General features: G+C 42.7%; 1 protein-coding gene across 4 annotated transcripts; it reads left to right on the top strand.

Annotated features, from left to right (window-relative positions):
- The first annotated feature begins 1,086 nt into the window (after nt 1-1,086).
- Nucleotides 1,087-23,508, top strand: LOC122619356 (uncharacterized protein DDB_G0283357). Of its 4 annotated transcripts, none has more exons than XM_043796248.1 (8): nt 1,087-1,234; nt 1,959-2,113; nt 6,064-6,927; nt 11,381-11,889; nt 15,287-15,509; nt 16,020-16,147; nt 16,848-17,034; nt 20,826-23,508. In XM_043796248.1, the coding sequence occupies exons 3-8, from the start codon at nt 6,507-6,509 to the stop codon at nt 21,254-21,256; spliced, it is 1,899 nt and encodes a 632-aa protein (XP_043652183.1). In that variant the 5' UTR covers nt 1,087-1,234; nt 1,959-2,113; nt 6,064-6,506; the 3' UTR covers nt 21,257-23,508. The 4 variants fall into 4 exon arrangements, with proteins under 4 accessions (XP_043652183.1, XP_043652185.1, XP_043652186.1 ...); XM_043796250.1 differs by having other exon boundaries at nt 16,866-17,034; XM_043796251.1 differs by having other exon boundaries at nt 20,848-21,251.

Consider the following 23,508-nt stretch of genomic DNA (forward strand, 5'->3'; position numbering starts at 1 on the left):
ATAGTCGCTCGAACATAAAGGAAATCCAAGTCCAAGCCCAAGGCGAATGCATTTGATTTCACAGAAGTGCAAGTGTAAGTGTCAGTTAACTCTGAAGCAGACCAAGGAGCAGCACAGGAAGAAAGCGGGGCTCTGCGATGCTGAATGGGGTCTGCCGTGGATTGGGCATGAGTCCAAACGACTGGGCAGCAAACAATCCAAATCCCTGGCACTTAATGTGCACTAAGTGCTTAAGAAGGCCGAGTGTCTGGAGTGTCTGCCTATTAGAAGGCTCCCACTCCTCGCTTCCCTGTCCAGTGGCCAGTAGCCAGTGGCCACCCACTTTGGAAGAAGACAGCGTTTTATGGCTGGCGGGGTTCAAATAACGTTTTCCAAAGCGCTGACAGCTTTGTAAAAATCGAATTGCAGTGCTTAAGGAATCAACTAAGCCAATGTAAAAGAACATTTCTTTAAGCAAATTCTTCTGACAAAAACTTTAAGCATGTCTTTTATTTTAAAATGAATAAGCTCATGAGATACAAATATCATATTGGAATATTGTTTTCTGAAAGGTGACGAATATTGCTTAATAGCTTTGACCTTTAAATGAATTCGTGGGAAAACCACCTAAGACAAGCGAATAAATGCCCTGCAAGATAGAGAGGGAGTATTCCTTTGTTATTAGCAGTAACATTCAACGAATTTGGAAAAGTTGGCTTAATTCGCGCTTCACTTTACCCTTTTAAGTGGAAAAAAGTAGCACTATTGGCACTATTGGTTGAGTTCTGTAAAGCAGGGCAAAGAGTTGTGGCATTGCAAGGATGCCAACAGATGGCCATTGAGTGCTGGCCTTAAGAGAGCAGGATGTAAAAGAGATCCCAAGCGATTCGGGAAGTTCGAAAGTGGCATCGGTGAGAGGGAAATCCGACTGGAAGTGAGCTGGCGGGATGCACCGATTTTGCCCCACTGTGCTAGGCGGAAAAGCTCGCTCTCTCGCCAAAAAGGGGAAGAGGAAAATGGGAGCTTTGGCTGGTCGCCAGGCTTTTCAAGCCGACGCCGTTCGTGTGGCTTTCAGTGTATTCAGTGCAGTCGTATCGTTCGGTTCGTTCTCACGGTGAAAAGCGGTGGAAGGTCCTGTTCGGAGGACAACCTCAATACGCCACTCACACACGCACAAGTGGGCTTACTCACACGGACACGGACACGGACACGGGTGCGCTAGTCGAAAGTAAAAGTTGTCGAGTGTGCAATAAAGGTAAATAATAAATAAGCCAATGTGAAACATACGCACGCAATGTGCGAGTAAGGAAATATATGAAAAAATGTTCGGAAATATGAAAATTCAGACCTGCGTGCCAGGATGCAAAATCAAGTATGCAACACTCGAGTGAAACGAATATCCCGAATTAAAGTGTGCGAGAGTGCCAGCGATCCTTGAATGCTCGAGTACCAAACTGAAATTCTAAGCCAAACTAAACACAAAACCCGAACCTGCCCCAAACTGATCCTTCACCTCAATTCTCACCTGTCAAGGCCACACGGCGGCTGTGGAATATTAACATACACTCGCACACAGCCAACTCACCCGACAAGTTGTATTCAACTTTATTCAGTTTTTTAGGACCGCCAAGGTCGTCCATATCTCTGAACGGGGTCCGAGAATCAAAAAAATAATTATTAGAAATACTTTGAGCCTTTCCTTTTTAAATTTCGCGGAAAGTGTTGCGATTTTCCCTCGTCTGAACTTTTGCTTTTTAACTTTTTTCTCTCGCATTCCCTTTGGGGCCATAAATTAGGGTCGCATTCCGCTTAACCAGGAATATTTGCATAAAATGGGAAAAAGGGCGAGAAATGGTTTAAATACGGGAATCACACGGCTGAGATATTCAACACATGAAAGAAAAGGGGCAAACAAAATGAGTTCACAGGCCTTGATGGGGTGAGATAAGGCAAATATTAAAGTCCCTTTATATATGTAGATGATAAAAAATTAAAAAAAAGTGAAACTTAACACGGGCAAAACTCCAAGGATTCGCTACCGAAACTTTAAAGTAAACTTCAGTTTAACCAAAACCCATTCAATCAACGAAAAGTGACAACAAACAGCAGCAAAGAACAAACAAGGCGAAGAAAGGTAAGTCCTTTTCATTTTATTGAACTAATTATCGAATAACTTGTGATTTCATTGTCTAGTTAACACCAGTAATCATGTATTGCCTTACAGAAAAGAAAAAAGCACATCAACAACGTCCCACACATTTGTGTCATTCTTTGAGTTAGGATGGTGCGTTGGTTTTCCCAGTGGCGGATTGTTTTTTTTTATGTTTCACTTTGCTGAGGCTCAGTGATGGTCAGGAAAAGGTTGCCAGGGGAGGTGGGGGGTCTTGGATTGTCAGCTCAATTTAATTATGAAAATGCCAAGAATTTCCCTGGGCACACACGTGCCTAAACATACAGGTGGGTGGGCTTGGGACTCCAATCAACTTATCGAATGTTGTGGGGGACGCAATTTATGCTAATAAAAGATGATGAATACAAGTCTGATGAAAAGTATGTGTTAAAAACAATTATGGATATTTTTATTACACAGAACAGAATATTTGAAGTAGAATTTTGGAAAAATCGTTGAGAGCTTGAATAACATTTTTATTAGACAACTCGATTTAAACATTTCTTTAGTGACTACAAAAAGTAAGTTGGTCTTTGGAAATCATTAGAAAACAAACTAAAAAGCCTATTTAAACTCTTTTTTTATTATTGTTTGAACATGCTTATGATTTGCAGCTCAAAGATCCATTAGTTCGAACTGGTAAGGCTTACCATTAAGTAGGTCATGTGAGCTATCTCATTTTCAGTTTTACTAAGAGTCGTAGTTTTTCACTCATGCAGCACATATTCCTGTGGCCACGACCACAAATTTCCATTACTGAGATTGCCTTGGAAAATATGCTCAGAAGCTACACCTTTGACCACTTTTCCAACACCATTGCCTGTGAGCTCAGAAAAGGTAACTAAGACTTTCCGGCCGGCAAGATGGCCATTTTATGCAAGACATTTTCTCGGAAAATAAAACAACATTTTATTTACACGCCGCCTCAACAAGGTCACATATTATGGCTGGGATGTGGAACTTTGCGCTCCAAAAAGTTGCCCAAATACATAAATTATTTTTATTGTACTTAACCTTTTCCTTGCCTTGACTTTCCCTCTTCATTGTCTGCCCCAAATCAGCTTAAGTCACACATACGAGAAATTCATAAGCTTGCTTCAACATGCGAGTAACCGAAAGATACAAATAAGTGGAGTAGGCCGCACAGAAAAAGGCATTTTAAGTTGTATTCTATCTATACAATGGAACAGCTTACTTATATTTTCATTAAAGATCTGGAACAAAAGTGCTTTCATGTCTTTGTTCAGCTTGGAAGATTTCAGACAGACACTTAATATCCCTTCTTTTTGTAAAAAAAAAGGGTTTTTAAAACTGAGTCATATTATAAAGAAACAATTTTATTTTTTGTGAATGGTTTCCTCAAATTCATTGGGTTGGATTAACACAAAAAGTAAGTGTAGCTGATTAAATTTGCTTATGACTCTGTGACCTGAATATATTTTCCTATTTAATCTGCTTACAATTGTTGCAGTATTTTAAAATTGCACAATAAAGTTGAATATGCGATGCAAGTGCAACACAAAACGCTTCCATTATATTTGTTTTGGCATTGACGTATTTACTTGATTTAAATTTTTATGAATACCTTTTGTTTACTTCTGAAACTCTTTGAGAGTCCAGTTTTGAATGAATGAAATATTATGCAAATGTTTGATAAATAGCAGGAAATCAAAAGCAAACAAAGGCAGAAAATTGTCAAGCGAAAAAATAATAGATGGGCATCGGACACAATTGCAGCCGAGCGAAGACATAATTAAAAGAAATATATATATAACATATATGTATGCGTGTACGTGTGGGTGTTAATCAAACATAATTACTCTGGTCATGCATATTTGATTAATCGGTGAGAAGGAAGGTCCTGTGGTCGTGTTCCACTTTGGTTTGACCTGACAGCTGTCGCTTTAAATGTCACTGCATTGATGACCCATCAAGAGTTCACATCAATAGGCCACGCCTCACGTAACCATGAAAGGATAAAGGATATGAGCAGGAAGCTACTGGAAAATTGTCGAGACAGAAAAGAGTACAAAAATGTTCCGCTTTAAATAAAAACCATTTATTTGAAAGCTTTAACGATTTCTGGCTGCATTTTATTTAAGTAATATTAATCGTATTATATTAGCATTTGTGCTGGGGATATTGCACACTCGTATAAAAAAGGATATTGCTGTTTTCGCGGTGGAAAGGATTAACTTATCCCCGTGCACTGGGCCATTGTACGGTTGGCCACCCAGTTTTTAATGGAAATTTTAATGAGACGTCGGTCTTTAATTATGCATGGGCTTGGACCTGCGTCCAGGTGTTCTTTCAATGCCTGATGTTCGGTCTGTGTTGGGTGCTTTTGGTGGGTGGTGGGCGGTGGGTGGTTGGGAGGGAGCGTGGTTAGCCGGTCACGCCCTGGCACTTACAACTTAATGCCCGGCCATCAGCGTGACGTGCTTAACCCAGGACGGACCTTGGCACTAATTAAAACTAACCACCGACAGCAGCCACCGGAGGAAAATGCTTGAGAAAAGGAAAAATTACGGCAGGCTTCACCTTGAGCTTTTCCTATGCCGCATTTCGACAGTTTTCCTCGGCGCCGTCCATTGTTGGCCGGCGAAAGTTTTGTGGCACATTTCGCTCGCATTTGCCACGCATCGACACGCCGAACCGGGGACTGCTGCATATTCTGTCAGGCTCTGACATTGCACTTGATGACTTTCCATCCCCAACTGCCCCGTCTGCCCCAACTGCCCCAATGCGAGGCATTCGGTGGAAGGGGGGCACATTTTTTTGCAACTTTCAAAGTGCCAGGGAGGCGGTGGGCTTAAAAGTTTCGGCGACTCAGCTCGACAGTTTTAAATGAAACTTTTGCTGTAACTTACACTGTGACGAGTCCTGGGTTTTTGTTTCATTCCCCAACGATTTTTTGTCGCCTTTTGTTTAACGCTTTGTGCCCCATTATTTTGGATTCTGTCAGGCACTTTGTATCTTTCCACCATTTCTACCATTGCATGCCACAGCACTGCGCCTTTCGCTTGTCGCAAAAATGAATAATGAAAGTTGTAAATAGACATAATATGATCAGCGCTGGGAGGCATTAGTGGAAAGTTTTTCGGAAAATGGAATGCAAGTGCTCTCCTGGGTCTGCAAACAAATGCCGAATCGAGTGAAAAGTTATCTTTAATTTAGCCAGTTTGCTGTTGCCTTCGTCCTTTTGCTCATGATCAGGAGTTGGGAAAGGATTTATAGCGAAAGTTGCTGGGGGAACAAAAATTAATGCGACCTGAACTTTTAATGGGTTTTATTAGCTGTTATTTATATTTCGCTGAGTTAAAATTCTTTGTGCCTCCCACAAAAAAGAAAATAACTTTAAAAATGCATTACAATTATGAATAGTATTTGGCCCTAAATAAATGCGAATTAAAATTCCTTGCTGTGCCCCGGCTCACCAGAAATTCCAACCTTTGGATTCTGGCGAACTTAATTTATATTCGTTGCCTTTAATAAAGAGTACCTTACATTTCTGCCAGCGCAGCGCGAATTTCCGCGTTATCCCTACAATTTCTTGGATCGGGAAAACGGTTGTCACCAGTTACAGAAACACATTCATAAAGCAAACAACGCCAATCCAGAAGACGGGCGAGCCACGCGCCACGGAGATAATGTAATACATTACTATACGGAAGGGAATGGGAATGTGGGTCCTGGTTTCAGGTGGAAAGAGCAGAGTTTTCGGGCGATTTTCGAGCGTTTTTCGCTTGTTTTCCCAGCAGCAACAACAGCACGTGCCGACCAAGGCACCAACACAAACACACTCGCACACACACAAATTTCCATTTATTTTGACATTGACGTTTGAATTTTTAATGAAATTCCAAACATTTTTAACGCCCCGAAACGGTTTTGTTTGTCCTTCTCATTCGCAGGCAGCTGAGTCCTGGCATCCTGCAATCCTCAGTCCTGGATGGGCAGCAATCGGCTAATGAAGATGAAGTGAGATTGTGTTCGAGCCGAAATTAAATAGAATATAAATCGCTGGAAAAATGGCGGCGATTTGTCAGCCTCTGTCGAGCAGAACAAATGCAAAGTAGTTACACGGCCAGCAGAAGGATAAACTATAGAAGGGAAATTCACAAGTGGATTTCCTTTCCTTTCGACTTCCACTTGCGGCAATTTCACGCATCGCGGCAGAATGATGATGACGGCAGGCGCTAATCAGGCCGCCCCCAGCCACGCCCCTCAGCTAGTCCACAAACACATTTTCAAATAGGTTTTCGCAGGCGGAAAAGCGCCAACGGGGCAGCAAGGGAGCAAGGGAAATCCGCATAGTGGCGCAAGGGGCTGGCACCGCGCTCGCTAGTGAAATATTATGGCAACTTTTCAAATGGAAATGCGCCAGCAGCAACAGCAACAGCAACAGCAGCAGCAGCAGCAACAGCAGCAGCATCAACGAACGAATTTAAGGCAACGAGCGGCGGCAGTGGCAACATGCAAAGCCAGGCGACAACGACAACATCTGCAGCCGGAGTCCACTGACTCACCACAATACGGCACGGATTGCATAAGACTGTGGCCAGGATGTGGCCCATCCACCGCTGACAGGGTCATCGGCAACTCACCCACCTGCAACAACACCAGCAGCAGCAGCAACAGCAGCAACAGCAGCAACAGCAACAGCAGCAGAATCAGCAGCAGCATCAGCGGTTGCAGCTGCAGCTTTGGACGGCAAAGATCGCTGATTATGCTCAGTATGCTCGTCGTTGTCATGGCGCTGATGTCCGGCAATGGAGGTGAGTCATACCCTATAAACCATGTTAAATTTTGAATTGAATTACTCCAAAAAGTAAGCAGAGGGAAACTACACAAATTATTTGTAGAGTTTGAAATATCCCATACAACGTTCATTAAATTATTAGTTTGACTCTCGAAAAATGAAGCTATGCCCATTCTCATTTCTCATAAAACCAACTTACAATTCGGTAATCCAGCGTCGTAAAAAGTTTTCCCTTTCCGCTGCAACAGAAAGTTGCATTCCAAATGGCTCTGCCTCCGCCTTAATTCCGGCTACAGTTTTGGCTTTATCCACAGGCCAAGCTCATTTCCCATTCCAATGGCTTTTTTTATGCGGCAGGCTGAAGACCAACAACAAACATGGCAAAACGAAAACTTTAATCAAATTTCGTGCTCCAGTTTTCCCCCTTTTTATTTTTTTTTCTGTGTGCCCCAGTCGCAAAAGTGCAATTGTTGCCAAATTGATTTGACCAATTTCATTTATTGATTTCGATTTTCGATATCATTCATTTTGGCCGTTGTCATGCCCAAATGAGTCAGCAGAAAAGCGGAGCCAAATCAAAGCGAGCCGGAAAATCAAGAACCGAGAGGGAAAATCTATCAGCATCGAGTAGCCGGAAAAATGAGAGTGCGCCTCCTTGGCTCGGCATTTCGTCCTTACATAATTCCAACGTCTTTCGTGTGCTGGTTTTTCTCATTCTTTTTTTATTTTTTTATTTTGGTATTTTGTGTTCTGGGTTTTGTTGCCTTGTGGGCTGCGTTTTTAGGTTAGGTAATTAATTTTGTGTGCCTGAAAAGTCTTGGGAAATCAATGTTTTGGCCTGGCCGAAAGCAACTCCCAGGCGATGTGGAAACTCCGAGCCCTGATTGCGTGGGTGTGGGCCCCAAAACGCCGACGAGTGTGTGTGTGTGTGTATGTGTGTGTGTGTCCTGGCAGGCTCTGCGCTCATTCGACTTTCATTTTTCATATGCCGTGCGCCGGCCTAATGACGCACCTGCCTTTGGGCCAAAGTCGAATGCCAAAGGATTAGCGGCTGGAGGGAGTTAAGTCATCATTAGGCCCTAATGAACCAGGCAGTCGTGGGCAGTGTATGCCAGATCCGCAGATAAAGAACATGCCGACGGATATTCAAATTAGTTGGCAAATTTTTCCAAAGGAAACACCAAGGAATTCGCTGAGGCAGAGATTTATGTTCTGGTACATCTGTGAAATGTTTATACACTTTATTAATTATCTGAAGTGCTTATAGTTTACTTACTCTTCGTAGATATCGAGAGCGTATCCTTAAGTACATTTCATTGGTAACTAAGCACTGATATCCAGAAAGAAATCTTATCTAGCGGCCATTGAAGCTGGAGTAGAGCTAACCAAGAATATTAGCCTGCGGCTTGAATTACCTTGTCCAATTCCATGGAAGTTCTTCAAGCAATTCCCAAGAATAATCACCTAGCAAATGAAACGAAGATGAGAGGAGTTTCTTCTTCGTTTGACCAGAGTCCGGGTAAAAGCCACACAAACAAGGCCCAAGGCTCCCTGACAAATGGAAACCTTTAAATATTTAAATATACTCGTACAATGCCCGTGCAAATCGTTTGGGGAGTCACAAATGTTTTTTAATTTTTTAAGTGAATTTAAAAATTTAAGCGTGACTGTCGTTCCTCTGTTTTCGCTGATGCTCCCCGACAGTTCACCTCAGAAGGCAGACAAACGCACACATAACACGTGCGCGAGGGGGGACCGAAAAGTTTTGACATTTCAAATGTTTCTGACAACAACAACAACCGCCACCGACCTTCGCCACCCTCGTTAATAATAACTGTGCGGGCGTAGTAATTCAGCAAGCCGACGGAAAGAGACGGCAAGTTGGGGTGCAGAAAGAGAGCGAAGAACAGGACCAAGAACCAGAACCAGCACAAAAACAAGAACAGAAACAGGAACAAGAACCAGACAAGGACGAGGCTACAGATGAGCAACAGGAACATGCCCTGCGGTCTACTTGTGTTCAAGTTGCTGACGTTGACGTCGACGAAACGAACCCGGACATAAGACATGGGACTCAGGACTCAGGACCTGGTACTTGGGACTCCGGACTCAGGACTCAGAACTCCGGACTTAGGACTCAGGATCCGGGACACGAGACGTGAACACGGCAGGAACTGCGCCTGCCACTGAAACTGCGACCTCGGTACACGACTTTCTGATTCCTGCAGGGCGCTTTTAAGCCAAAAAAGGGAGATGGAGCTCAGAATAAAACCGAACATTTAATGGCAAACACGAAATGCCTTTCCTTATACCCTTTAAACGGAACTTAACCTAGATCTTAATATTTTAATATTTCAAATTGAATTTAATTTAGTAGTATCAAGTAACTAGCTCTTAACTTGTGCATTTAAATCTTGAATTAAAATAGCTTGATTATTATTATTATATTTATTTTTTCTTTGACTGCTAACATACTCATACTCTGGGTTAACATCTAAAAATATATTCCTCAAACTTAGTGATCCTTTGCAAGGGCATAGGGATAATAAAAGAGGGAAAATAAATATTTTCGCTGCTGCTCTAATTTATGTTTGGCAGCCAACAGTTGACGGTGCGGTCTTTTGTCCCAGGCAGTCAATTTATTTTAATTTCTAGCCCGAGGCGTTTTATTTATTATCATGTTTGGCCCGGTTGCCGCCCCCTTCCGCCCCTTTTTCAAACTCCCACGCAACAGGACATGGGTGGAGTCAGGTTATTAGCAACATTCTTCGGGTACTGCCAATTGAAGCCAGCCGGCAGACCAAAGAGCAGGGCCAAGCTGCAGACTACTCCCAACGCTCTGGCTGTCAATGGCATTTTGGCTTGGGTGAATGGAGAAGGGAGAATGGAGAATGGAGGAGACTGGCGAGTGGAGGATGAAAAAGCTCTGAGGGAAGGCTAAAGCAGTTGAAGCTGGAGCAGATGATGAAGGATATTCGACTTATCTGGTACGAACATGGCCGGCGGGCCAAAGCTGATGCTCAGCTAATAGTTTGGGTAGTAAACTGGCTGGCTCCGAGGGACAGGGAACAGGGAACCGGGAACAGGGAACTCAGCAGGGAAGCAGAGGGAGTGATAAGACGAGCATGCATGTGGGATATGCTCGCCAACTGGCGATGAGCTCAGTCGCACAAAACGTGACCAGATACCAGTTTTCAGATTTATCAGACTGTTTTAAACGTTTAATAACTGTAGAAAATATTTTAAGGCGGTTTGATTGAATCTGTAGTATTGAAAATAATTATTTAAATGAAAAACAAATGTTTGGCTTCCTACAAATAATTTCAAGCCGACAATATCTCATGTTCAAACTCATATTTGATTTTTGGAGCTTGATTACTTAGAAGAGTTCTTGCTGCCATTGGTGCACGCGGCGTATGAGTAATATTGGGTAAGCAGGCTGGCCAGGATGCCAAGATAAACTGCTGTTTGGCTCTCTTTGGCGCTTCACGGTGACCGAGTCACTGGCAGCATCTCAGTCCGTTCGGTGGACTGTTCGATGTCTGGGTCTCCGGGCGGCGACGTGCACAACATGCTTAATCTAATAAAGTCGCTAGCCAGACGCTTGCCGAGTTGGTCCATAAAACTGGTGGAGGAGAGTGTCGTAAAGAGACGTTAGTGCTAGCTGCTGCGACGTAATAAGCGTATCAAGTGCCCCGAGATATATCCGAGCCAAATTCGAGGGCTCTGTGGGCAGCAGCTTAGTTTCTGGCCCAGACGCAGTGGCGTTCTCGCTGCTAAGTGATGGATAAATGCCGGATAAAAATTGCTTGTAACGTCGTCAACAACCACACTCACACACTCAAATACTCACACACACGCATTCGCCGCTGGGTTGTGCGGAAAAACATGAAAATTTGATAAACGAAAAATTGCAAACAAACAAACGAAAAAAAAACGCTGAAAAATTGGGGAGAACACAACAAAAAATTTGATTTACCTTGCGTACCCACCCAAAACTTTGTTTACCCTCCCAAAAAAGTTGTAAACGTGTTTTTCCAATTTCTTGTGTATGTGTGTGTGTGTGTGCTTAATTCGCTAATTACCTAAATGGCAGCCACAAAAGGTGGAAGTAGTGGGAGTTGGCTTGTGGGATGTTAAAAGTTCAGGCCAAACGAGTTACAAGGTTTCCCGGTTCGGGTTTCTAGTTCGCTTGTTATGGCCATCGATTGAAGGACTTTAAGCAAAGTTTTGCGAATTTGAAACATTTACGAGAGAAAACACCTTTCGGAATTACCACGGGCATGATTCAATATAAGGTAAAGACTTAAAGGAGACCTACATATTAATAAATAAGCACAACATTCAATTAAGAAAGAGATGTTTTCAAAAGCCTTATTGATATGTATTTATTAAGGGAATTATTTCAGCTTTGCTTGTGTATTGTGGCTTTCCCGATTGTAACATCTACAATACCATTCCCTTTTCAGCTTACGCCGCTCAGCGCGACTCCCACAACTCGAAGGACATGAGCAGCAGTAACAATGCGCTGCCCAACGAAGGAGTGGGAGGATCTGCAGCTGGCGCAGGCGAGGCTGCTCCTGGTTCCACTGGTGTCGCCGGAAGTGGAAGCGGAGGCGGAAGCGGCAACAATAGCAGCGGAAATAACAAAAACGGCCATCCCGCCGCCGGATCAGGCGCTGCCTCTGAATCCGCTGCGCTGACAACCGATGCCAGTCGCAGCTCCTCTGGCAGCTCCTCTGGCAGCTCCACCACCATCACGGGCATCCCGAGCAGCAGCCTCCACAAGGCCAGCAGCGGCAGCAGCAACACATTCTCCTCCCAGCTGGCATCCGGCTTCCATCGCAACAGCATCGATCTGGAGGAGGCCCGCAATGCGGGTCCCTACTTCGACAAGGCCTTCTCCAAGAACGTCACTGCCCTGCTGGGCAAGACGGCCTACTTGAACTGCCGCGTCAAGAATCTGGGCAATAAGACGGTGAGTTGCCACATATCCAGTTTCACTGCAAGTAAAACCATTGCGGTGTCCTTACTGATTCAAAATAGATTAGAAACATTTTAAACATTTTATTGTTACGTTATGATTACTCTCTCACCTTTAACTCCGATTCAGCGCCATAAATCACATGTTTGCCATCATTTGACAATTCGCCTTGTAATTATCGTGTAATTTCTTTGTCGTTGCCATCAAATTGCGATTTGTTGGCTGTGCATGAGTGGCTGCCCCACTGTGTATTTCGCTTTTTTTTTCTGGCTGGCTAATTAGCACGTTGGCTGCTCCAAAATGCGGGGCGGAGTTTTGGGCCTGCTGGCTAATTGTTCCGCTTGCCAGAGAACGCAATGATTAATTATACCCAAACAGGAAACAGATTTTACTTTATTCAACTTCTGCGTCGTGAGCGGAAGGAAGTGCCGCAAACATTTCACAAACACAATCTCCAGCACCACCACCACCAGCACCACCACTTCCACTTCCAGCTCCACTTCCGGTCGAGGCCTTCGCTCACCTGAACTATTCAAATGTAGCAAAAAGCCCCGAAAAATTCATTTTGTTTTTCGGCCTGCTCGGCAGGAGCTCAGTGCCGTTACCTCTAGACCGTAGTCATTTGGTTTCCGTCACTTCCGGCGGCGTCGGCGACCGGAGAAGTTCCCTGCCCGTTTTTCCGATAATAATATGTTACATGTCCCGGAATCCGGAATCCGGGCCTTGCATGCACCACCTCCCACAGTGGAGTTCCCAGTTGCCAGTTCGCAGTTCCCATTTTGAGGCAAACTTTCTGGCAGCCAGTGATTAGCATGGGGTTCTGGCTTGTTTGAGTTGCGGTTTCGAAAACTAATTTGCGTGATTATTAAATTGTACACAATGGCGAGGAGGGGCAGGCAACCTCAATTGGGGTTGGAGTATCGAGAGCAGCGGGCTAAATGATTTCCACCTTGTGGTAGGACGATGCGAAAGTTTTGTGCTCGAGGATGTGCGACACACCACGTTCCCGGGATAACTTCATTAAACGTGTTAGCTGGGATAGCCTCGTCGATCTCCTGCTTTGTGTCCTGCAGAACGAGTTAATTAACGATGGAGAGCTCTTGGAAGTTGCTGGTTTGAGTCATTGCACGTGAGAATGAACTTAAGGAAAGCATCCTTTTTTAAACAACACATGTAGTTAAATGTATTGAAAAGCATACAAATAGCTGTGCTTACAAGTAAGCACATAATTGTTTATACATTTTTATGTAGCAGTTTGTACATAATATTCAAAACGCCTAAGACCTTATATCCCCCCATAAAATGCTATTCGGCAGACAGCTTAAGAAAATATCCATTTCTTGCTCATCAGCTGCCCGAAAAAACCCCAACACATTAGGCAACCTGTAAAATATATTCATTACCTTCGTGTGGCAGCTTAAGATCTAATTAGCTTTCAGTTCTGCGGCAAGCCACAAGCCGCCCCAAAACCACCCACTTCCGCCCCATTTTTTCGCTCCCTCCCCTCCGACCACCGACCTCCGCCTTCGCCTTCGCCCAGCTTTCCACCTGGAGTAATACATCATTGGTGCTGAGATTTGGCAGCATCTGGGTGAGAATTAAGCTGGCGCTGTGGGGAAAGTGCCAAGGAAAAACGATGAAGAAAAATCCTTCTGTTTTACGCTTGTGTATGTATGTATGTATGTATATACATACGAGTATGTACGAACGTACGTGTATGTGTGCTCTTTGCTTCACACCGTCTATAATGATAAACAGCGTACGGATGTTGATGGTCCCTGCATTATTAATGACGTTTTTCATTTGCGCTTTGCTCGGCGAGAGCTTTATGTTTTAATGCCAGACACACACACACACACACACACACACACACAGCCGAAGCCAGAAAAACTCGCTGCTTTTCCATAATTCCAAGGAAATAGGGTGGACTATTTAGTGGAAAGGTGAAAGGTGCATGCGATAGAGATTTCCTTGGACGTTGAGGTCTTTGAAGAAATAATAATAGCGTGTAATTTATTAAAATCTGTGTATAGTTATTATATGTATGTATGTATATTGCTACCTTACCAACTTGCCACGTCTTGAATCTTCTTTTTACCGCGAAACCCGCCAGGTAGCACATCTGTACATAATTTATACGAGTACATATTTCTCGGCTTCACAAATTGAGCAGTAAAAGAATATTTTCAGATTTTGATGTTCGTTTGGCAAGCAGTAAATGAAGGAGAATATTGATATGCTTAAAATTTTACGACACTGTAAACAAGCTTAATGCGCATAAAAAAAGTTAAGCAGCGCGCCAAAAAACCGGTGAAAATGTGTGTGGCTGTGCGTAAAAGTTGTTGCCTCACGCCGCCTGCGCTGTGCTATCACTGCAGAAGGACTTTGGGTGTTAATTACATGCAACTTTGCTTAAGCAGCTGCCAAAGTTTACCTTTGTGTCTGGCAACTAACACCTGGTCCAAGGGCCAACCCCACCAACCCCACCACCCCCATCCACCCACCTATCATCGCTCATAGCTGCTCCTTCCTTCCTGCCCAGAGTTTCTTGTCCATTAACTTTGGCAAAGTCGTCCTCGACGTCGTCGTTCATCGTTAGGCAGGATGTTGCTAAGCTGTTGTCATTGAAATTGAAAATTCCCGCAGCTGACGTATGACACGCAACACAGCCAGGCGTGTCCTTTCCCACCCCCTCCACCACCCACTCTACCAACCACTTTCCCACCACCCCTTCCAATTTGTTAACCCCCCTCGTGACTTAGGCCATCCCTAAATCAGCGTCACTTAAAAATGTTGCGTCCTCGGGCGAGGAAAAGTTGAGCATTAAACAGCAGGTGGTTGGCAAAGGCGTGGCCCCAAGTGCACAGGGGAAATGAAAATATTATTTATAATTTAATTGCTTTTTTTGCCTATGCGCAAATTTAATTTAGTTTCCAACTCAAAGTGTCACATTTCTTGCACACAAATTTATTTAGCAGCACTTGAGATTACCTCAGACATTTTAATTGACGTTTAAGTCAAACGTGTTTACGAACTCCATTCCAACTTCTGCGTTTTTTCTCCCAGTGTGGGCGTGTGTGTGCTAGCCCCAGTAACAATCATTTTTTTGTCTGGCAAAGAACTCACATCACCTGCTCTTGTCCTTTGAAAGTTTGCCCTGGCAAGCGCAAGCGAAACATCATATAAAAAATATATCATAATAAATTTGCATTTTACACGTGTGGCCCCGACACAAAGGACAACCCAACAGCACGCTCCATTCAAGCAGCTGCGTATGAAATTGACTTTTTAAACTGTTTGCCGAACAAATGAAATCCGCAATCCGAAATCCGAAATCCGAAATCTTAACTCGCATGCTAAAACTTTGCTCGTCTTCCCCCAATCATTTCAGATGCTGCTTCAGGTGTCGTGGGTGCGACATCGGGACATACATTTGCTGACAGTTGGCCGATACACATACACGTCGGATCAGCGCTTTCGGGCCATTCATCAGCCGCAGACTGAAGACTGGATGCTGCAAATCAAGTACCCGCAACATCGCGACTCTGGTATCTACGAGTGCCAGGTATCGACCACGCCCCACATGAGTCACTACATTCACCTGAATGTCGTTGGTAAGTTGGGCAGTTACTTGAGCTATACCTCAATAAACCGATATAAATGCTGGCAGGCACTATTACACACATCTATTACACTTAGCTCCACAACAATCCGATATTATACCCTCATGCTTGAATCTTCTGTTCAAATTAAATCCGAAAATGTAAGAAACTTTTGTTTCCTTATGGAATCAGCACTCAGCTTTAACTCCTACGCGTTCAAGTTAAACTCAAACTCACTTTCCTTATAGACCCATTTACGAAAAGTGTCCCTTCCACCCTTTCGAGAGGTTAAAGTTTCCGCGTTAAATTCTGATTGAGTTGAATAACAAAAGAGTGTAGTATAATGGGAAAATATTTTCATCTCCCTCTTCGCGCTTTTCAATTGCGTCTCCTGAAAAGGATGAACATGTTTTTCCTTTCACCTCGCTACCTCTTGCTCTTAGCTAATTGATATTTTATTCCAGATTGATTAACAATACAGTTTTCTGCACTTCACCGCTTTAATTACGTTTTCCTTTGCAGAACCCTCGACGGAAATCATCGGTGCACCCGATCTGTATATAGAAAGTGGTTCCACTATAAACCTTACCTGTATCATACAAAACTCACCGGAGCCACCAGCCTATATCTTCTGGAATCATAATAATGCTGTGAGTCTGAGTTCCCCAATCCCAAACTCACTTTCATCTTCAAGGACAAGCAATTACTTTGGGGCATCATTATCGCTTTCCTCCTCCCGAATGAGCCAGAAAAGTGTGGAAAACCTTTAGTGTTCAATTTAGTAACTTTTAAATTAGCTTTGCCGAGCGAAAAGTTTCCTTCTTTCGGTTTTTTATATTAGGGAATGCCATTTAAGGAAGGAAGTGGATGCAGAGCCTGGGGAAAAGGGTTCTCGGTTCCGTGCTTTAAATGGATTTCGGTTTTGTTTGGACTCGGCCACGTTTTAGTTTCCAGTTTAGGTGTTTTCCCCACACTTCAGGCTTTTGCCCCTGGCTTATTGTATTGGGTTTTAAGGGTTCACGGTCCTCTCTCTATTGTTATGTGTTTTCTATAGAGGCGGCGACAAGAAAGGGAAAATATATTGCCATTAGTGCTGACGCTTCCCCCTTTCCCCTTTCTGTGCCTTGTGCCCCAAAGAGATTTAATTTTATTGTTTTGCTTCGGTTTTATTTGCAATCTCTCTTTTCCTACGCCGCCCACTGACTTTAATTTGGCTGGTGTGCAACAGTGCGTATGCGTAATTTGGCCTAGGTTTTATGGCGTAGAAAATCGTGAAGTCCGTCCTGCCCCAATACTCCCCCCCCCCTGGCCGACAGGAAGTGTAGCAAAATATTTTATAACCTCCAGAAGTTTCCATCTCACCCGCAGATCATCAACTATGATTCGCCGCGCGGAGGCGTGTCCGTGGTCACCAATAAGGGCGATACGACCACATCGTTCCTCCTAATTAAATCGGCGCGTCCGTCAGACTCCGGGCATTATCAGTGTAATCCATCAAATGCAAAGCCCAAAAGCGTTACAGTACATGTGCTCAATGGTAAGTAAAATCAACGACAACTCACCCGCAACCCGCACACAGCCACAGCCACAGGATATCCACAAAAAGTACAACAATGGGTCCTTGAAAAAAGCGGGGAATACACGAAATGAAACTGTGACAAAAAACGGAATTGCACAATGGGAATGCTAATGGGTTACACGACGAGTTTTGGCCTGGAAGACAACAAAAACTAATGGGTTGAATGGGGCGGTTGAAAGTAATAGCGGAAAAGAATGCGAGTGCAGCCGAATAAAAAACTAGAAGTCCACATGAGCTAATGGTGAAGAAAAGTGGTTTCGCATTGCAATTGCTTTAGTCAGAGAACAAGAAACTTGCTGGCTGAATTTACTGAACTTTTCATGAATTATCTTTTTATTATTTAATATTTCTAATTGTTGGCTAAAATTCGTGTTGTTCAGTGAGTTGCTAGGAAGCTGTTAAATAAAGTCAAGTGGATTGAGCGATTACAGTGAATGCAGAATCTTGGACGCCTAAGAAGTAAATGCGCTTTTAATTCAAGTTCTAAACGAAAGAGACATTTAAGCAAGCGAATTTGCGCGTTAAGTAAGTAAGTTAAGTACCGACAGTAGCTCAGGAATTTGTGTCTCAGACCCAGAAGCGAGATCCAAATCCCCCTGGAGCAGTTAATACGCAGACGACCAGGCCTGAGTCAGCATATCAATGGCTGAAATCTGTCCAAAGGCAGCCATAGAAATTGCAGCTGCTAAAGCTGCTCGGGCAGCCCAAGAAGTGACACAAAAGCCCAGAAAGATCCAGGCCAGCGTAAAGAGAGTGCGGCAAAACAGAGTGCCAAAGGGCGCCAGAGGAAACGGAAACAGAAACAGAAAAGGGGGGAAAGTGGCAGGCTACGTGGAGGCGACAATAACTATCCAACAAAGTGTTGTTTAAACTCGGCAAAACTACGTGAAAACATCAACAAAAGGGTGTAAGGAAGCGCTTCGGAAGCCAATGAGCAAATATTGATTAGTGAATGGACTCGCTATGTAGGGGGAAAGTGCCTGCTGATGGGGTAAGTGGTGTCTCTTTCAATTTTTCGAGCTTAGCCAGACGGGAGCTCAGCTAAGTGAAATCTGCTAGAAAAGTGGCACGTGAAAATTATCTGGAATGGAGCGACAGTTTCTTTCCCTGTTTCCCCCTACCCTTGCTGGATAACCATTATCCTCGGAGCGCGCCACCTATTTATACTCATCTGCCGTGTCTGTAACCAACCACTCTGGAAACCGTCAATGTTTGCCAAGCAAATCTAGCCAGGGGGCAAAAGATATTTTCAGGAGACTTCCCTACACTCGAGGGGTATATGAACTTGGTAATAAGGGTTGTCAGCTCCGCCACTGCTTGCGATACAACAAATGACTTTATGTTTTACTTAAATATGGTTACACGGTTTCTTTATTAAAACTCAAAACTGGATTTATAAATAATTAAGTATTCTTTCTGGTTATTCAGAACTTCTTAATTCCTCATGCTAAGTGGTTCCAAAAGCAGTGTATTTAAATGCACTTGCCTTACAAACTTTGGGGTCTCGGCCTCCTGCTGAATCTGGCACGCGTGCCACATGAAAATTATGTTTATGCTTCGCCCCTCTCCCGTAGATAGCCCCCAAACCACCACCCTCTACGACTGTCTAGGAAAACTCACAGCGGCAGCAGGAAAAGCTGGAAAAGCTAGAACAGCAGTTGCTGCACGCTACTTCCTCTGCGACTTTCACTAATGTCAAGTTGTCGTCGTTGTCGCAGCAACCGTGTCTGCTAGATAATGTCACACGGCGTTGTCTTTTCGCAGAGCATATACAATTATGCAGGCACTGCGAGAAAATCCTTGAACATCCAAGCAATTAATATTTTAATAGCGTTACTTAATAAAGAGCAAATGATTATATATTTTTAATTTAAAGGCTTAACAGTATTTTGCGAACGGTTTTACAAACTTACATTACAGAAATAGAAGATTCTGTTACTGTTAATGGCTAACATTTGTAGCATACTTTTTAGGGCTCCTCACACAGAACTTCTGCAAGGATCCTGTTGCAATGCAATAACTTATAACCCGCATGCAGGTTAATCAATCTAAATCGCTTATAAATAAGAAATTTAGTTCCTAATAGGTATCAATTTTGTTCACCCTTTTCTCCGAGTGTAGCGGTCTGGACGAGGGGCACTCATCCCCGTCAGCATATTGCGCATGCAGTGCGCGTTGTTTCCGTTAACTGCTTTGGCACACTTGTTTCTGATTATTATTATGTTTTGTCTCTTGTTCTGCTGCTGCTTTTACCATTGTTCCTTGCCGTTACATCTCGCTTTGTTTGTTTGTTATTATTATATGCCCGTCGACAGTGTTGTTTCTGCTGCCATTCCGCTTTTGTTGCCATCGTGTTGCAGCGCCAAAGTTTTCCACTCCCACTCCTCCGCGGCCATCTTGTGCTTACTTTTTGCATTATTTTCCCTTTTTATTGCTCATTGTTACCTGTAATGCATATACAGGTACAGGTACAGGCATCAGGTATACAGCACATATAGCGACATCTGGGGAACCTCTGTCTTGTTTGGCTTGCCGCATCAGCAGCAGCCACTGCGTCATCAATGGGGTCAGAGTTTTCGGTCTCGTTCGCCGTCAGGCTTTCAGGTTTTCTGACTTTCAGGCTTCCAGGCTTCAGGCTTTCAGTTTCTGCCGAAGGACGGTGGACTTAGAGTGCAAGTTGGGACTTTCATTTCGCACCAAACCGATCCTTGCCAGCTGCAGTGCATAAAATTGTTTTTCCTCTGCTAGGGAATCAAAAGTTATTAGGGGGCAACACAAAGTTTTTTGATATCTTTTGTTTGCTGATAGAAATAAAAATTCCAATAAAATAGTCCCGAGTGCCAGCAATTCGGTTTGGTCTAAGTATGCTGGGTGTTTTCAGGTTATTTAAAAAGTTGAATGGTTCTGAAAGAGTTTTTAATTTATATAATTATTTATATAAGAAGAGGTAACAGAATTTCTCATGAAATACTTTTTCAATGTACCAATATTTGGTTTATTTACATTTGTAATGTATCAATGAGCACTGTTCTATTATCAAATAGTATTTACACCCAAGTAAGCAGGGTTCGCAATCCTTGACTAAGTTCTTCACAATGTTGATTTTTCCCTTCTGCTTGTAAACTCCAGTTGCAAGTTGCTGGTGCAGTTGAAGCTTTGTACCTGCAACAGTTTCAGTAAGTTGTAAACAGTCGTCCGCCTTACTAATCTCGTTTCGCAGTTGCCTTTATTTCATGCCGCATAGTTGGGGATTCGTTTTGTTAGTTTTATTTAGCTGCTCGTTGTTTTGACTTTCGTGACAATCCAAGTATTGTTTCGTGCTTTTCCTTTATCTGTGCAGTTTTATTGTTCGACAGTTTTCTGGGTGCCACCGCCCACTGCCCTTTGTGGGAGGTGGTAATCCGTTTAAAGTTGCTGGATTATGTGGGGCTAAGTCTTGATATTCAAAAGTAAGGGGATGACCCCTTCTAAGGATCCTTGTTTAATGCAGGAAACTAAATCAAAGATAATACAAAATATATTTTGATAATATTGTAAATTCCCTTTCAGAAATTAAAAATGTCATAAATTTTAATTTTTAAATATTTTAAGTGATATTCTTGATTTTAAGTTGATGTATCGCCCATTTTGGTGGTACTTTCTCACAGTGCACACTCACGCAGCCACAGCCCAAAACAAACTACTTAACGACTTTTCAGTTCGCCCAATGTCTGAGTATAAGGACAGCAATAAAGATGTAAATTAAACAGGTGTTTCCCATTCCGTTTCCAGGGGAGTTCCCAGCAGCAATGCAGCACGCGGCACCAGTGCATCCTCGCCCCTCGCCCACTCGCTGTCTGTTTGTGTACCTGTTTGTGTGCTTCTGCAGCTGGGCGCTTGCCGGTGGATCGCTGCGCTGCTGGGCGCCGCTCTGGCCACGCCCCCGCCGGTCCGCGACCGTTCCGTCCGGCGGGCGACGGGGAAGCGTCCTAAATCGCCAGTGGATCGATGGGCGGCACTCGCCTGCGACATGCGCCACTTCCTCGCCAGCGTTCTGAGGTGGCGATGGCGATGGTGTTGGCGCTGGCACTGGAAAGGCCCGCAACCTTGGAAGCGGCAGCACTCCTGGCATTTTGTGCAGCCACAATCGCGCAGGGAGGCGGCAACGTGTAGGCAGCCCTTCGAGGCGGACATAAGGTGAGCTCAACGGCCAGCAGCGGACCCTCCTCAAGGCCACTCTCAACTCAATCGTAAGCTGTAACTATATTAACTATAACGTATGCATACGACATAACTCTATTGGCTATTGCGTTTTTCTATGAATCAGCGACGTATACGTAATATTTAGCACAAAACCGAAACGAGAAGTAAACAGAAAACAGAAAAGAGAAAACGTAAATATATGATATACATACCTAACTATAGATGAAACCGAAATCAAGCCAAGTTGTCGCCTTTTTTATGTACGACTTTGTATCATACAATGAAGCTATCTAAGTCCTTGGTTCCCTTAGAAATTGGAAATTGTGTAAATAGGCTGCTTAGCATACCTAGAGGCGCTTTTTTCGATCGACTCTTTCCAACCTTTGTCACTTTTATAGCCAAAATTAAGCAGAAGGCAGAAGGAAGGAGGCTGCTGCTCAACACTGCATTAAACAAAACACAAGAAAGAAGCAAGGGGAAACCATTTTTCAGCAAATACCAACCAGAAGAGAAAACGCTTTCGACTGCCACTTTGCGACTGTTTCCTCGAAGCATGGAGAAATTCTCATTTGCATTTTGCGTAATCCTAATAGACAGATAAATGTTCAACCGAAAGGCAATTAGCAAGACGCAAACTAAAAACATTCAACTTCAAGTACAGGCTATAGAAAAAACGAAAAACGAAAAAAACCCTAGAAATTAAAGCGAAAAAACTGTGTAAAATATAAAAGAAACTTAAACCCAAAGGGGGAAAATTTAGCTACAAGTTAAAGGAAAATAAAAAAAGGAGAGCAAAAGCAGAACTCGTTGAGGGGAGAATTTTTCTTTTGGCTGCATCTGAATGGTTAGAAATTAAGTCATAAAATATGTAAAGGGAAAACCCTCGAATAAGTTGTTTCGTTTCGTTCTTGTAATGTACAAATTAAATAAACGTAAGTATTACCCCACGTGCAGAGGAATGGAACGGTTTGAATTTAGGATACAATCGGCTGAGATGAAAAATTGTTGCACATTTCATAAATTTATTTGTTGTTACTCAATGCAAACGAAAATTAGTCAAGTGTTAAAAGAACGAAAAACCCTATGAAATATGGAAAAAAGCTCTCTACAATGTTACATTCAAATGATTATTCTGACGTTTTACAAGCGCTTTTCGATTCATATTTCAATTGTTTATTTTCCATTTCCAATTCCTAGCGTTGATTTGGGCTCTTCGATAACTAAAATCCTTTGTCTTTGTCTGACTAATTTCTGTCATCACAGCAAACTTTGCCATAGAGCACATAGCTAACCAAATACATTAAAAAGAAGGATAAATCAAGCGTTACAGAAAACAAAAAACTATTGATAAAAATTAAAGTAAAGGAAAAAGTTTCATTAATCAAGCTAAGCATTAAGCGAAATACAAATTAAACAGTAATAACAGACAAAACACTATTGAAATACAGCATGATTACTCAGAGACTAAACCAAATCCCAACACGTTTTCCCCCACGCTTTTTCCAATTACCATTTGCCATGTAAAATATCAACAGAGCATATAAACATTCAAATTCCATTCCATTTCATATGAAATTTCAAGCGAATAATGCCTTTTAAATTGTGCAGGCTGCAGGAATGGAAATGCGAATTCAAATTAGAAATCCCATTATGTTTGATGAGGCGTTTTATAGTTATTCGATATTTATTGCAAAAATGTCAACTGTCGATCAAATGCACACACAATATTCCTTTGTTCCACGTCCATGTTCCACATATTCAAACTTTGCCCAATTTCACATTCTGTCTAAAATTCCAATTCCAATTCCAATTTCATCAAGCATTTCAGATGGTGACGAATTCTCGAGATACTTAAGTCTAAGCATTCAAAATAAATAAAGTATGACATGAAAACTAAAAGACCGCATAAAACTGAAGTAAATATTGTATATGTAAATGTGTATTTATAAAACTACGACATCAAGAAAGCTATATATATATATATACATTAAAAACCTAGTTTATTAAACACAGAAAATCGAAAAACGAAAAACTGAATCAACAATGTTATTAAAGCTATTAAGGCTAAACAAAAGCGTAACATTTGAAAGTATTTAATTGAAAGATATGAGCCATACAGAAATACGATAAACCGAAACCGAAGTCGGAGCAGAAACTGAAGTAAAAAGAAAACTTTTTAAAATGTAAGAATTTAAACTGTGCAAACAACAAGTGAATGAATGAGAAAACGAAAATAAAAGCAAAAACTGA

The sequence above is a fragment of the Drosophila teissieri genome, chromosome 3R (genome assembly GCF_016746235.2).
Source record: "Drosophila teissieri strain GT53w chromosome 3R, Prin_Dtei_1.1, whole genome shotgun sequence".
In the NCBI taxonomy this organism is placed as follows: Eukaryota; Metazoa; Arthropoda; class Insecta; order Diptera; family Drosophilidae; genus Drosophila; species Drosophila teissieri.